The sequence below is a fragment of the Mangifera indica genome, chromosome 13 (genome assembly GCF_011075055.1).
Source record: "Mangifera indica cultivar Alphonso chromosome 13, CATAS_Mindica_2.1, whole genome shotgun sequence".
Lineage (NCBI taxonomy): Eukaryota > Viridiplantae > Streptophyta > Magnoliopsida > Sapindales > Anacardiaceae > Mangifera > Mangifera indica.
The window spans coordinates 4,081,828-4,098,923 of NC_058149.1; the positions used below are offsets into that span (position 1 = coordinate 4,081,828).

The window sequence follows — 17,096 nt, forward strand, 5'->3', positions numbered from 1 at the left end:
TTGATGTGAACATTTTATGCATTGAGGTGGACATTTATAACTCATAAAAATGTCAAATTATATTCATCTCCAAATATATTTCCACAAAAACCACAAAACACATTTAAGGTAAACATAACCTACCATGAAATGAAACCTAATTAGAATTAATTTTTTGTTTTGTTTTGGCCAAAAGACTTTATTCCCACCCAAAGTATAGTAAAATCTCAATTTATACTCATCAACTGTTAAAAACACAAACTCCCACCCTTAAGTTAATTTCTATTAAAATTTTCAATTAAGGTAAAATTTTTATTTTAATAGTAATAATAAAAAATATATAATTTATTATATTTTCCTTCATATATTTTAAAAACTAACAACTTCACCCTCGTTAAAAGTTTTTCACTTTTGAAAAATCACATTCTTTCTTCCCAATCTAGGGTTTCCATCTTTTTCCCATTTCAATTGCCTTTAAAACTTTTAAAAACTTTAGTTTCACCCCTTATTGAACTTCACATTTTTAGCATTCTCTCTGTTTGTCGTTGCCCCCCACAACTGAGTCGATGTCAGTCTTACCTTGCTTGAGCTATGCTTTGGCAATTTCAGCAACAAGAAATGGTGAGAATGGTTTATGGGTTTGGTGCGATCTTTGAAGCCAAAAACATGAACAATTGTCGGGAATGGTTTGTGGGTTTGGTCAGGAATCATCGAGAATCACACGTATTGGCGACGAGAAATGACAATCTATGGGTTGGTGTGATTTTTTGATGGAGAAACAACCTTAGATGGGGGAAACCCACAAACCATTACCAATGATTTTCGACGATTCCCAATGATTGTTCGTGTTTCCATCATTGGGGCAACAACAAACAAAAAGGACATTGAAAATGTGAACTTTAATAGGGGTGAAACTGAAGTTTTCAAAAGTTCTAGAGGCAACTAAATGGAAAAAAATGGAAACCCTAGATTTGGGGGGTGTGGAATGTGATTTTTCAAAAGTTGAAAACTTTTGGTAGGGATGGAGTTATTAGTTTTTAAAACCTAAGAAGAAAATATAATAAATTATATATATTTTTAATATTATTGTTAAAATGACGATTTTACCTATAAACCTACCTGAAAATTTTAACAAAAATTAATTTATGGATATAAATTTAGGTTTTTGAAAATTGACAGATATAAGTTTGAGATTTCACAATATACCTTGAGTGAGAATAAGTTGTTTGACCTTTCATTTTTTATAGTAAAAATTTTTAGAGTTGAAAACGAAGCTTTTTTATTATTAACTAATTAAAAATGTTAAATGAAGCATATATACTTAAAAAAAAAAAAAGGAGAAAACAATGTTCGACATTAATTATCATCATTTTGATTAAAAAAATTCTAGATATATAAAATACATAATAAATAAGTTACAGGGAAAATATAATGCTAATTTAAATTGTGTATTAGTCATTTGTTGAATAGACAAAAGTTGGAACATATTAAACTACGTTCCTAAAACATTTGCAAAGGAAAACAATACTGCGTGTGGTGGCAAGAACAAAACATGTTACATCAAATAACAACAGACTGCCACATTCCATGCCCTGCATCTTCTGCAGAAAACAATGAAACAAACAAACACATAAAAATATCCAGCATTCAAACAAAATGAACCTCAACACTTCCATGTAACACATTGAAGAGATCAAAAGACAAATTGTAGGGAAGTAAATTAAACTTGATTAAACAAGAATAGCAATTAAACATAAAGACAAGTGATCCAACTTCATGTTTGACTCTCGCTCATTACCCATCTAACCATGTAATTTTGTTCTATTTCTTGGCTGTATAATCAAAGTCGAAGATCATTTAACATCTTCCAAGTAATGAAGTGCCTAAGATCTTAAAACATAAAGACTAAACCACAAACTCTGTTGTTCACCACCAAACCCCGATGATGATTTGGATTTACTCTTATATTTAAAAAAGAGTTGTCTACCATTACGAAATGGGATGATATTGGATGCTTGAAATCTCTATGCTTTACCACTAGAGGCTAAGTGGGATATTTATGAATAACATGTTCAACGTTCCTGTTTATATCATTATGTAGTCTCATGGGAGTCATGTTTAAATCCAATGGATAATTTAAAATTTCCTATTTACATATCGTACAATTGTCTGAGGATAATAATCATGAACATTTTCTTAGGTGATATTATAAAGATTGAGAGAGAAAATTTTAAGAAATATTATGTGCTTGCTATTATGAAATTTTCTTTTCATAGAAAATTAATAATTATAATAATCATATCTGACCAGCAGATTTACTAAGAATGATAAATATTGCTATAATTAACCCTTGCTTGCCACCTAATTCAACTTTCATGCATTTCGTTTCATATGGGGGCCAATGATATTTCCCACCACAGGTTTGATTAGTGACGGCATGATTTTACCCATTATTTAAGTTCTAAAAACTTAAATTTTCACTTATAAAATATTTTAATATTTGATTTTTATTAAAATAATTATTTTATTATTTATTAGAATTATAAAACTATCATTAATATTTAATATAAATATTAAATTATCTCTATGATCTTATTAATTAAAAAATTATCATTTAAACATATAAAATATAAAATCTCTAATTAATCTTAAATTATTGTGTTTTTTAATTTTTTAAAGATATGACCGTTATTTTTAAGGGAAATTAAAATAATTACCTCTATTTTTGGGGTAATAAAAAATTTACTCCTAATTTTTATGTTTAAATGAAAATACTCATATATTAAAAATTTAAACGAAAATGCCCTAAATATCCTATAAAATTTCAAAACTATCTTTTCTTTATTCCTATTTAGGGTAATTAATTAAATTACCTTCTTTTAGGGTAATAAAAAATTTACCCTTAATTTTAGGGTTTAAACCAACATACCCTTATTTTGAGAGATTTTAACAAAAATATTCAAAAATAATACCAAAACTATATTTCCCTTTTTTTGGAGTAATAAACAAATTTACCCCTAATTTTGGGGTCTAAATGAAAATACCTATATATTAAAGGATTTAAATAAAAATACCCTAAATATCCTACAAAATACCAAAATTACCCTTCATTTATTCCTATTTAGGGAAATTAATTAAATTACCTTTTTTTAGGGTAATAAAAAATCTACCCCTAATTTTGGGGTTTAAACAAAATACCTTTATTTTAAGGGATTTGAACAAAAATATTCCAAAATAATACCAAAACTACCTTTCCCTTTTTTTGGGGTAATAAAAAATTTACCCTTAATTTTAGGGTCTAAACAAAAATACCTATATATTAAAGGATTTAAATGAAAATGCCCTAAATATCCTATAAAATACCAAAACTACTCTTCCTTTATTCCTATTTAGGGAAATTAATTAAATTACCATTTTTTTAGGGTAATAAAAAATTTACCCCTAATTTTGGGGTTTAAACAAAATACTCTTATTTTAAGGGATTTAAACAAAAATGTTCCAAAATAATACCAAAACTACCTTTCCTTTTTTTTGGGGTAATAAAAAATTTACTCCTAATTTTGGGGTCTAAACAAAAATACCTATATATTAAAGGATTTAAATAAAAATACCCTAAATATCCTATAAAATATCAAAACTACTCTTCCTTAATTTCTATTTAGGGAAATAAATTAAAATACCCTTTTTTTAGGGTAATAAAAAATTTACCCCTAATTTTGGGGTTTAAAAAAATACCTTTATTTTAAGAAATTTAAACAAAAATGTCTCAAAATAATAACAAAACTATCTTTCCCTTTTTTTGGGGTAATAAAAAATTTACCCTTAATTTTAAGGTCTAAACGAAAATACCAATATATTAAAGGATTTAAATAAAAATACCTTAAATATCCTATAAAATACCAAAACTACTCTTTCTTTATTCCTATTTAGGGAAATTAATTAAATTACCCTTTTTTTAGGGTAATAAAAAATTTACCCCTAATTTTGCGGTTAAAACCAAATTACCCTTATTTTAAGGGATTTAAACAAAAATGCCCCAAAATAATACCAAAACTATCCTTCTTTTATTTCTATATAAACCATATCTCTTCCTTTACTTTTAACATATCTGAGAGAAATTTTTAGAAAGGGAAAATAAGTTCGTGTTCAGGATTTTGAGCGAGAAGGAAAAAGTTCATGATATCAAGTTATTTATACTTGCTATAACTTCAGTTGTTATTATTTTATTAATAATGTAATTATATGTGATATTTTATATAATAAATTATAGTTGTGTGTAAAAAGGAAAATAATAAAAATTATATGGGCTATGTTGTAAATATTATAGTAGTATAGGGTGAAATGATATTTTACAATAAATGGTGTTAGAGGATTAGATTAAATAATATTAAAGGGTAAAATGATATTTTATAATGAAGGGTGTTAAAGATATGTTAGATAATATTTTGGGTAAAATAATATGTTACAATATAGGGGTAAAGTGATATTTTCACAAATTAGTATTATATTAATCAAAGTATATTAATAGTCACAATATATAACTGAATTATGAAATAGGTATAATTGTGCAATAGAAATCTATAAATAGTGTTTTCAGTCATATTAATGTTAATTATATATTTTATTATAGGATTAATCTAAATGGCTAAATATGTTTCAATTAGATACAGGGGAAGGGGGAAATGGACAGAAATAGGTGACAATGTTATAAAATATGTTGGAGGTAACAGGAAATTAATTAAAATTCTAGAATACACGATATTTGAAGAATTAATCCAAATGGTGAGCGACAAGTGTAATATAGATCGAAAGATATTTAACATTCAGTTAAATATGAAACCAAAGCATCTTAATGACAATATTCCAATAGAAATTTCGAATGATAAAGATATTGAGGTTCTTAACAGTCTGTCTAATCTCTTCAAAGAATGTGTTCCAATTTTTATAACAATTACAGTTAATGATGATAGTTATGAAGCTCAACAAGCAGGTGGGGGTTTACAAGGTGGTGAACCAAGTAGTTATCTAGAAAATCAAACTATTGGTTTAGAAGAGATTCAAAAAATTGAGATCAATCTGAAACGAGAATTTTCAGAGAAAGATTTTGTGTATATAAATGTTGTTGATGTTGATGCATTATATCGTGCGGAAGAATTTCTTCAAGGAAATGAAAAAAAATTTCCAGAGTAGAGTGAATTTGACGAAAGGTTATGTATGATATTCCAATCGAGGAATAGAAGGTCGAAGAGAAGACACATGTTAATAAAGATATCGGAGGTATAAGTAGTTTTCCAAAAACAAATCCTGATAGTGAGAATGTTTGTATTGATTTTTTTATTGGTTATCACTTTTTTATGACTAGCCATCTACATCCAGAAGTCTAAAAGTGTCAAGCAATAGTGATTCTTCAAAAGTTGGTACATTATTTTTAAGTAAACAATATGTCATTGATGTGATAAGTTGAGATGCTCTTCAAAAGAGAAATCAGTTTGTAGTGGATAAGTCAGACACGGGCGGATAGGTGGTTAAATGTCGTAATGAAGAACGTAAATGGTGTGCACGAGCAATTAGGATAGAAGAAAGTGATAGTTTTGAATTATGTCGTTTGGATAGCCATCACACATGTTCTAGAGACCAGATATTACCTCATCATAGGCAAGTTGGTGCTCGAACTTTAGGACAAATTTTGATGACCAAATTTATATTAGTTGATTGTGTTTATCGATAAAAAAAGATCATTGCAAATATCGTTGACCGATATGAAATTGATGTATGATATACACAAGCATGACAAATGAGAAATTAGACACTTCAACCATTGAGGGGCACACTAAAAGAGTCATTTATGTTGTTGTCAGAGTATTGCTATAATTTAGTATGTTGTAATCTAGGAACTGTGACACATTCATTAACGGATGAACAGAAACAATTTAAATACTTTTACATGATATTGGGTTGTAGTATATATGCATTCCAACAATATATTCGACCAATCATTTGTATTGACGCTACCTTTTTAAAGGGTAGTTATCTGGGTCAATTATTTATCGTTATCGCATTAGATAGTAATAATCAGATATACATATTGACTTTTGGCATCAATCTCAGGGAAGACTATGACACATAGTGTTAGTTTTTAACAAAGCTAAATGATTGTTTCGGTGAGGTACCTCATTTAGCCATGATTTCATATTGACATATTAGTATATTTTCTACAATGGTTGAAGTGTTCCCTGATGTTCAATATGGTTATTGTTGTCATTACCTCCATTGTAACATGCGATCCAAGTACAAGAAGAATCCAAAAGTCACATGGATGTATTGGAAAACAGCTAAAACATATACAAAGTATGAATTCTGATAGATAATGAAGTCATTGGCCTATATACATCTTGATGCAGTAGCATACCTGTGTGAGATGGGTTTTGATCGATGGGTACGACATATTTTCCAGGACATAAATACAATATAATGACTATCAACATCATTGAATCGTTTAATACACTTGTTAGACACGCTTGAAGTTTACTTATTACTATGCTAATCGAGTTCATCAAAGGTACATTGCAGCAATGGTTTTATAAAAGAAGAAATCATGCAAGTAAGTATATATTCAATATTATAACATGTTATAAATGTGTGTATGTAAACTTATACTTAATTACTCACCATATCTGTTTGTATTCATAGGATTTGCAAATATTTGCACCAGCCCAATAACACCTTGGGTAGAGGAAAAGATTGTCAAATATGTGCGAAAGTCTTCAAACTTGGAAGTACGTCCTATAACATCTGAACGATACCAAGTTCTTGGTAGTGACCAATATGATGTTGTGGTCGACCTTATGGGGAGGACATGTACTTGTAGAAAATTTCAACTATCACAAATTTCTTGCATGCATGCCAATGCTATTACTAGATATATGAAGTTCACCACTTACATTCAATGGGTGCATCCATACTATAACACCACTTTTTATTATACAGTCTATGCGGAGACTATCAATCCATTAAGAGATCAATAAAAGTGGATCTATCTAGAGGAGGCGAGTGTTATCCACCCACCGTTCATGCATTATCGTCATGCGAGACGTCTAGTAAATAAAAACATACGTCCTTTACAATAAGAGATTGTTAAACAACTTATTTGTAGCCAATATCACAAACATGAACATACGAGATAGAATTGCAAAAGTCCTATTCCAATACCTAGTTTTGTACCACCAAGTTCAGGAAGAAAAAAGAAAGATAAAAGATAACTGCACTTGTAATTGTACTTGTTAATTTTGATATAAATGTTGTTATTATACTTGTTACTTTAACTATAATGTTTGTGATTGTAATATATTTTTATATAAAAGTTGTGATTATAATTGTTACTTCATATATATAGTTTTTGATTATAATATATTATCTTTAAAATTTGTGATTGTACTTGTTAATGTATCTATAAAATTTCGGCTAGTAATCGTTATATATATCCATATTGATTTCATATATCTATTTTTAGTTGTTTTTTGTTCATTATACTTATCGTTTATAGTAATTATCTAAAGGACAAACGCATATAAATAAACCAATATATGGATATAATAACATATAAAACATATGAATGAATAAACATATATACAAAGACAAATGAGATGTAATATAATCGTCAATCAATATCCTGAAAAATAATTGTGTGTCTAAATGCGTGCGTAGGCATAACGAGTCCTCCCTCTCAAAAGATAACGATCGGCCAAGTGCCAAACACTCGATATATCGTAATATGAACGCACCACAATCACCTAATAAAGGTGTCTGCTGCGGTATATCTACTATCTTATGCAATACAAATGGATCATCTCGTGGACTTCGACCTGTGTGAGACCAAAATGATATTGTAGCTAGCAAATATGGTATCATCAACGTATACCCCAACATCTTTCGCCTAAATAGCTTTGGGTCAACAGTAAAACTTTGTAATGAGTTGTAAAATGTAATCTTCCATTCCAAATCCAAGACCCTTGCTACCCAATATGCATTATCGAAATTTATCGGGATAAAAATCTACACACATTGATAAAATACATATATTAAACCTTAATTAAGCATTCCTTGAAAAGTAATTGAGATTCGAATACTGATCTCATCGATCACACCCTAAGGTTACAAATGTAAATCAGGTGGATAATCCGCATCCACTAGTCATGTGAAGAGTGGAGGAACTAGTAGTTATACTAATCTTTCATCCACGTGGCATACTTATGAAAGATGTGTCCAACAAAGCAAGTCAGAACTATTATCCAGTTCTAACGAACATTCACAGTATCATCATGCTATTGTCGATATAGTAATCTAAAAAACAAATCTATATGTTGTAAAAACAGAAAATATAATGTTATCACGCACTTGAACGATCTTTTATACTAAAAACAAAATTAATTGATCAAGTGAACTCACCTTCTTAGACAACCATCCCAATGTATCCATGAGTGTATCCCAAAAAGCAATTTTGGTCTTTTTCCTTATGTCGTATACATGACGTTTCTCGAAAAAATTTGGTTTTATATACCATTTCTTGAAAATTTCCTCACACTTGGTACTCGATAACTGCATAATTAGTCTCAACCGTTGGATTTGTGGTTTCAAGGGATTTGTGTATGGGTTATGAATGAACGGTCCCTTCTTGACAATTCTACCACGAACTATGGAAATACTATACCAAAACAAATAATATGTCATTTAAAATTACATTAACTCGTGAGACTTTCATAAACTTTTTAATACCTTATGTAAGGCAGAAGTCACGACTGGAGAATCCGCAAGTGAAGTTAGGTCGACTATATTAACTTTTGAGATCGACTGTAGTTAAATACATGAATTCAGTAAATGAATAATATATTTTTTAATCGTATATATTAAATTTCTTGAAAATTTTTCAACCTGAATGAGGTCCCCTTGTACAGGGAGTTCAACCATATCGTCAGTGACATTGTCATCCTAAGAGGCAATATCGATCCCTTGTTTCCCTTGCTTGATGTGTTGAGATAGACCAAACAGAGATCCTATTATAATAACAGATCAAAGGTAAATGACAAATAATATTAACAAAAATAACAATTTACAGTGGTTAATCCAATATTTATCTTAACCTCTATACAAGGTGATAATAGGGCATCCTCATGGGGAGATCCACCATTGTCGGTGATATCTTGTGAAAATATTAACATTTCATATTAGTAAATCAAATTGTTTAACAAAAATTATAAAGTATACAATTAACAACGTACGTACCTTTAATGTCAAAACAGATATCATAATAGAATCCCCCTTCGACGTGGCCTCCTCAACACTAGGACACTATCACAATGTTGATAGTAACGAGTTAACAGAGAATCGATAATTGAATGTGTAAATGAGATTAATATTAACAATCAATATTATACTTATCGGAATCATCATAGAAGGTGTCGATGGAGAAACTGTATGGGGTGATCCATCGTCGCTGACATCTTGTAATAGTATTAATATTTTATATTGGTTAATCAAGGAGTTAAGTTTATCAAGATTAGAATGTGTATAGTCGATAGTATACATACATCCACTTTTCAAGCTGATGTCATTAGGGGATCCCTTATAGGTGCAGCCTCAGAAATGTCAGGTCATTGTCACAATGTCGATAGTAATGAGTTAACAAGTAATTAATCAACGATTGTTAAATTCAGATATAACATTTGCAAACGACGTTATAATTAGCTAAACCATCATAGAAGGTGTCAACGAAAAAACCTCATGTGATGATATGTCATCGCTTACATCAAAAATCAATACGGAATCCTCTCTGGATTGTCCCTCATCAAACAACTGATGTTGTAATAATATCAACATTCACGAGTTAAAAGAAGATTAAAAGTATTTCTAAAATATCATTTCCAATATACTCAAAACGTTTAGCATTTATATTGATAGCAGGTGGAGATGGGAATGTTGGACCTCCTCTTGATAATTCGTCACCATCGTCACAAGAAGACTATAATAATATTTACAATTATTATAGGGTTTATATGGTTGCATATATAAATAGATGAAATATCTAGCAAATTATTAACTTTTTTACCTATCGGATAGTATTTGTGTGGTGATGAAATCATGTCTCTTCCGTATAAGTTATCATATCCTCTATATGATTCAATCTATCCTCCATATGAGTCATCATATCTTTGATCTGACTAAACCTATCCTCCATACTAGCCTTCATACTAGTGAATTGATCTAAAATAAGACTTCCCCATCGAGCCAATAAAACATCAAAGTAATGAATAGAGAAATCTGGTCTATTGACAAGAGAATTGTCTGAAGTGCACTTAGTGGTAGAAGGAAGAATATAGGGCTTCGGTGATATGTGCTAACTGACAGGGGTCATAATAGGGTCTCTGATTGGACAAAGCTAGGTGACAAGAGGCTAGACATGAGCCTCGATAGGAGGAGAAGCAACGATCAGAGAAGTAACGTCATGAGGACCCGATAATGCATCTTTTGACGATGCTAGAGGTCATGTGGACGAAGAAGATCGGCTATCTGACATCTTTGTGTATCAGACAATATCATCATACCAGTCTATACCTTTTTTAACCGAAGATAAAACTAGTGGAAAATTAACATCATCCTGTAATTTTTTTTTAAGTGCACTTTGTTATTATATCTTATATATATGTTAATCAATAACAAATTAATACTTATTGTATATCTGGTGAAGATAGTTGAGATAGAATCCTATCTCGGGATGTCTTTCGTGTGTCATCTCAACATTCAAACAACTCTTAAAGCTAGCGAGATATCCACCCATCGATGTAGCGAGTCTAGTGTCTCGTATATCTAAAACTGCAATTTTAACTTAAATCGGTTACTATATATATTTACAATTGTATTAAATCAATTATATTTTAATCACAATTTTTTTTAAACTAATAAATGCCACAATTACCTGAAACGCTAGTGAAAATCCCAAGATACCATGTTGTTTAAACTGGTTTTTCTTCTTTTTTAAGTCGAAATCTCTAGAAATTTGGGAGATATTATCACAAATCGAGTGATATGTCATTTGTCATACCCATACTTTTTATGGGTATACATTGAACCCCTCAAGATGATAAACCAATTGTAATATCTTTTAGGGAATTGTTTTTCTCAAACCACTCCACAATAATCCCATGTGAAGATAAAACAATAGCGCTAACTTTACTACATCAGTGTTGTCCTCTCCTCATGACCTTTGTTGGAACATATGACTCAGATCAGCATATGTAACTGACTTACACTCGTGAAAATATGTCTGGAGGATCCGATCTATGGTCTTTGATGGAATATAGATATCAATATCTATCATATGACTAAATTAATGGCTAGTGATAATGGCAAACTCATACGGATTGAACCTTACATCTGTATCATTAACTCAAAACTATAACTCCTCTCTCGAGGTCACCTTATTTACCGCCCTAAGGATGAAAAAGTGTATTAAAACCCCACTAAATTGACTATCCTTTAAGTCTAGGAAGTGTTCGAAATAAATACATCGAAAAATTTGTAATTAGCTCTTTATTAATATTTTTTTTATCACGGTTCCCATATCTCTATATCTACGTATAGTAACTTGAGTCTTGAAGTGTTTTTCGATAGGAAATTGCATTTCATTCTTGCCTTCATCCATTTTTCTCTTTTGTCCAACTCTCTATATCAAAATTAAATTGCGATTATATTAAATTTATATCAATTTTGAACATAGAGACCTTATTAAAAAAACAGATATCAAATTCAAATTTTACACATAAAAAAACCTTAAGATGCACAAATTTAAATTTACCCCTTATATGGAAAAAATAAAAAAAACCCCAAAATTTTGCATAACATGCATTTTGCCCCCTAAATCCAACCACACGAATTCGCGTGGTGGATAACTTTGAAAAAACGCATTTTGCCCCCTACCACGCGAATCGCATGTCAACCACATGAATTCATGTGTTAATCGCACGAATTCGTCTGGTTGACTGTCACCTCGCTTGCCAACCAACTTTTCAAATTTTTATTCCGCCCCACCACATGATTAAAACTTGCATTTTCACCCCTAACCACACGAGTTCATGTAGTCCAGGAAGTTTGAAAAATGGACAAAACCTCTTCATCCCCAACAAATCTCACCACACGAATTCTTGTGGTTAGATTTCACCTCCCAAACTTCATTTTTCAAATGTCATTTCAACAACAATCAACTCTATACCTAATCTAACACAAAAGCCCTAAAAAATTTATCAAAATCATCAACAAATCAAGCAATTTTATCAAAATTTTTAAATCGGAACCCTAATACTAAACACACAAATTTCACATCAAATCAAGTAAATCTTAAACTGAAATGCATAAAGAGATGACAATAATTGTTTTACTAACCTTTTCATCTATTTTCGTCGTCGAAAACATCGTGAAAATCACTTGAAAAAATCGATTGTACTGACTATGCGAAACGTATGTTTGAAAAATTTGTTTTCGTGTATTGGATGGTAAACGCGTCGTTTTCTTCGTTTTTGATTTGAGAGGCATTTTCGTCTCTGTAGGAATTTAGGACATTTTGGTTTAAAATTCAAATACAGGGGTAATTTTGTTTTGCCCCTTTAACTTTGTGGCAATTTTTAATTTCCCTATTTTTAAACTTTTGAAGGGTATATTAAAATTTAAAAATTTTCAATAACACCCCAAATTTCTTCAAATTTTTAGAACACATTTAAAATTTTTATTAACACTTCTAATATTTTTAAAATTACAATTCATCTCTAAATATACATCATTTAAAAAAGAAAAAAATTGAATAAAAAGTTTTATGCAAAATTATCTTTTTACTTTTTCGTTCAATGAAATTTATTGACAAAAATATATGATAAATGGAAATATGATTTTTTAAATTTTAAAAAAATAAAAATTTATCATTTAAGTATCCCTTAAGTGTGAAATAGTCTTTTGGCCTTCATATGATTATGTTTCAATCTTATCATTATTTTTCTTTAATGAGCATTAATTAGCCATTATATAGAAATCATTTTAATCCTATTTGCTATTCTTCGCTTATATCAAGTCCTATCCAAACCTAAACTAATTAATTATATAAATAATTTCACTTAAATATTTGAAATGTCACCCGTAAGGCAATTTTAGGCCAAAAATGTTTGAGAGAGACAAAAATATTCCTCTAAAGCAAACACACCGTAAACTAAAAAGCTCCGCAAATTCAAACTCTCACATTATTAAAATTAATATTTGCTTGAGAGCCAAAACATGCTTTTGTTTTTTGTGTTCAAATTTCTAATCAGTTGTGTCCCCAGAACTTTGCCACTTCAAAGGGTTATTCATTTGTACGTGAAATTAAAAAAAAAAAAAGTCTTTATTTTCCATTATAAGTCAAACCCATAATTCTCCGGCAGTATGATTGTTGCCAACATGAAAGTAGTATTGTAATTGAAATTAATGATAATATTAAAAAAAAAAAAAAACTACTTTACTTGAGGAATTAGATTGTATTATTTCGCATGGGAATTCATTACGAATTAATTGCATGCAAATTAAGTTTGATTGGCTTACAAATTACACTAATTACCAAGTTCAAAACCATCATTATTTCCCTTCTTCATTTTCCATCCTCATGAATTCAGGCTCCTCCCAAGCACCACCTCCGCCAATATTGATAATAATAAAACTATATGTTTTTATTTTTTATATACAATTAAATATATAAATAATGTTTTATTATTTGATTAGATAATTTTAAATTAAAGATAAAATAATACTTATTTATATGATGACACATAATTTATATATCTAATTATGTATTCAAAAGTATGTATATATACTATTATCCATCTTGTTAAAAAACAATGACATATACACTTATTTCTAAGTATCTAACTGGGTATCATTGAGTTTTATTTTATTATTTATTTACAATCACTCAATCATATTATGATACATCATTTGATTATCAAATTAAGTATTTAAAATTAGACGAGTATAATTTTAGTAATGTTTAAATGCATACCGCTGTCAGTAAATTTTAACTATTTCACACTATTTTTTTTAATATTTAAGATTATATTTAACTATCATCAAGTGATAACTTAAATGACAAGAGTGTAAAATTTTCAAGGGATAGGACTTGGTCGTTTGAAACCTATTGATGTTATTGAAAAATCAAACATTTGAATTACTTGATATAATAATTGTGAAACCAATTATTAGACCTACGATCGACTAAGGATTTAAATTAGATTAGTTAACTTGAGATCGAACTTGAACAGCTTGAATCACTATCCACCACCCTTAAGCATAACATAATAGTGATAAGAAACTTCTATCAAGTTTAGTAGTTCACAGAAAGAATTCTACTTATAATTATCAAGCTAATGAAAGTAAATTAGAAAAAAGTATATTTTATAAAGATCAAAAGTGGAATGGAGTAAAAGATTGAAATTGAAAGAAAGTTGGTAAAGGGTAGCCTGCAGAATACTCGATCTTTCTACCTCAGTGATGCTCACAATTATTTCAATTTTTCTTTTTCCTTTTTCTTTACCTGAAAATTACTTTGAGTATTGATGTAATCTTGATGTTGTGGTCATCTCATTTACTTTTTCTATTTCTGTTTTTATCCAAAAATATGAATTTTCATGTGAATATATTATTATCATTTAATTTTTCATAAAAATTAAAAACAATATACTTTTTTTTTTTCTGAAAACTATATATTTCTAAAATTAAGTACTTGGTCTATGTTAATAGATAATGGTATTTTTATTATGATATAATAATTAATTTTCAATTCAACATGAAAAATAAAGATTATTTATATATAAAGTTTGGGCTAAATCAATCAAAAATGAAAAAGATAAAAAAGCTTCTCTAAACATACAAGAGTGGTGGCCATGTGTAGCCGACCGTATAAATTCTTTTCCTCATGAACATCACATGCAATATATTTTTTTATGAAGCTATTATTTTAATTAATCTTGATTAACTTTTAACAAGAATATATGCTTAATGCTTTCCATATTTAAACACCTTGTTATAAATTAAAAATGACGTTTGAATTTTATTAAACAAAATATATGATACTGACATTTGTATCATAAAATTTGATTAATTGATTGAATCATGATCTAATATGATTTTTACTATTAATATTTGTATTTTGTAGAATTTGTGACCACCACCACCACCACTTATACTATACAAGAAATTGACTAATTATATAAAATATTTATTGTGAATTTGTTAATTACAATAATCCAAAAATATGTTTCCATAAACAAAGAGAATTGACGGAGATACGCTAATAAAACAAGTAAAAAGCTGAAAACAACTGTGACATTTCACTTGTTAATTTATAAATCAAATATTATTAAATTATTATTATCCACCGAATCCCACAAATATATAAATATAAAAATCCAAAACTTAAATAGTAATTTTAATTTATAACAAATTTAATAAAAATAAAATAACTGAAGTACGCATAAAAGATCTATTATGTCATTGTCGAGAGTCTCGTGATTATCATTCATTTCTACTGGCCTCCACCATCCAAACATGAAATCAAATCTTCATTCTCAATTACATACAAATACAATCATCATCATCTCCCACGCTCCGCACTGTACATTATCACACATTTCCTTGTACGTAAAGTCATCAATTGTAATTTTTAGCGAAAATAAAGGAAATTCTCGTCCCAAATTCCAATATTAAATGACGAATTTGCCCTCTGATGCATAAAAACACCAAAGCAAACTGGGGTAGTTTGATTGGTCGAATGGGAAAATATGCATGACACGTGACATCTGTCACGCGTGTGGCATGCACAACGGCGTCGTTGCGGCCACGCTGGCATCGTCTCTACAACTTAAAGCCTTGAGAAACCTCCACGAAGTCTTCTCACCGGTTGCGGAGCTCCGGTTCGCCGGGAAATTTCCTGATGCGTCCAACGGCGGGAACATCACGGATGAATTGCGACGGAATTGGCGGCTTTTGATATCTCTCAGGTCCATCTCCGGCGGGAACTTCACCATTCCAAACATGAACAAGTACCACCGTGGCTTCACCACCCGAAATTTATTGAAATTATCCGATTTCCCGACGCTTCTGACAGACGGGTTCTGCTCCATGTCGGATTCCGACGAGGTCTTCGAGCTCGAAACCCGGTGCAACTTCTGATAGTCAAGCGATCGACTGCTTCTCAGAATTTTACTCTTAGAACGAGAACTTTGTAACTCGGAAAGCGACTCCGATCTCCGACGAAAAGGGCCTTGTTTGTGTTCATAAATCGATGACATGCTGTACGCTTTCAACGAGTGTTGCGGCTGTTGTTGTTGTCGATGATGATGAAGAGAAATGGGATTTTGTTCACTATTATTTAACGGGATGAGTTTGCCGCAGAAAATTAAATCTTCGGCAGCGCACATCTCAGAGCTGAGATTGCTGAGAAACTCGAAGAATTCTGGGGCCCCGGATTCAGTTGATGAAGATGAAGATGTTCGTCGAGGGGTATTATTATTACTGTGGCTCGTCGTCTTGCCATTATTTTCATCGAGAGGAAGGTCAGAGAGAGAAAGAGCTTCTTCTTCTTCTTCCGGGTCACGAACGTGAAGATGAGGATGATGGTGGTCTGTTTTTTCAAGAGCTCCCATGGTGATTTTTTTGAGAGAAATGAGATAAGGAAAATGAAGAGAATGAATAAGAAAGGATTTGTAGGGTATTTTTATAGTAAAAGAGAAAAGCAGATTAAATGCTAAAATGGTGATTAGTTTTAAGAATCAGATTGAGAGGATAGAAATATAAAATTTTTCTTTATATATATATATATATATATATATGTATGTATGTATATAAAATCATAAATTAGAAAAATAAAATAAAGTTGTAAAAAGACAAAGGGAAAGAGACAAAGTAGTAGCGAGTTTCTTTCCAAGTACTTCTTGTTAAGTTGGAGTCTTTACAAAGCGTTGTTCATAGTTTTATTCTCATTATCCATGCCTTCTAGAAGAAGAATCGCAAGAAATTAAACGGATGATGGACAAAGAAATGCATCTAGAAAG

At 30.1% G+C, this 17,096-nt stretch overlaps 1 protein-coding gene across 1 annotated transcript; it reads right to left on the reverse strand.

The window, feature by feature from the left end:
• Positions 1–15,845: 15,845 nt before the first annotated feature.
• On the reverse strand, positions 15,846–16,688 carry LOC123194967. The gene has a single exon (XM_044608476.1). The coding sequence runs from the start codon at positions 16,686–16,688 to the stop codon at positions 15,846–15,848; it is 843 nt and encodes a 280-aa protein (XP_044464411.1).
• Positions 16,689–17,096: the final 408 nt, after the last annotated feature.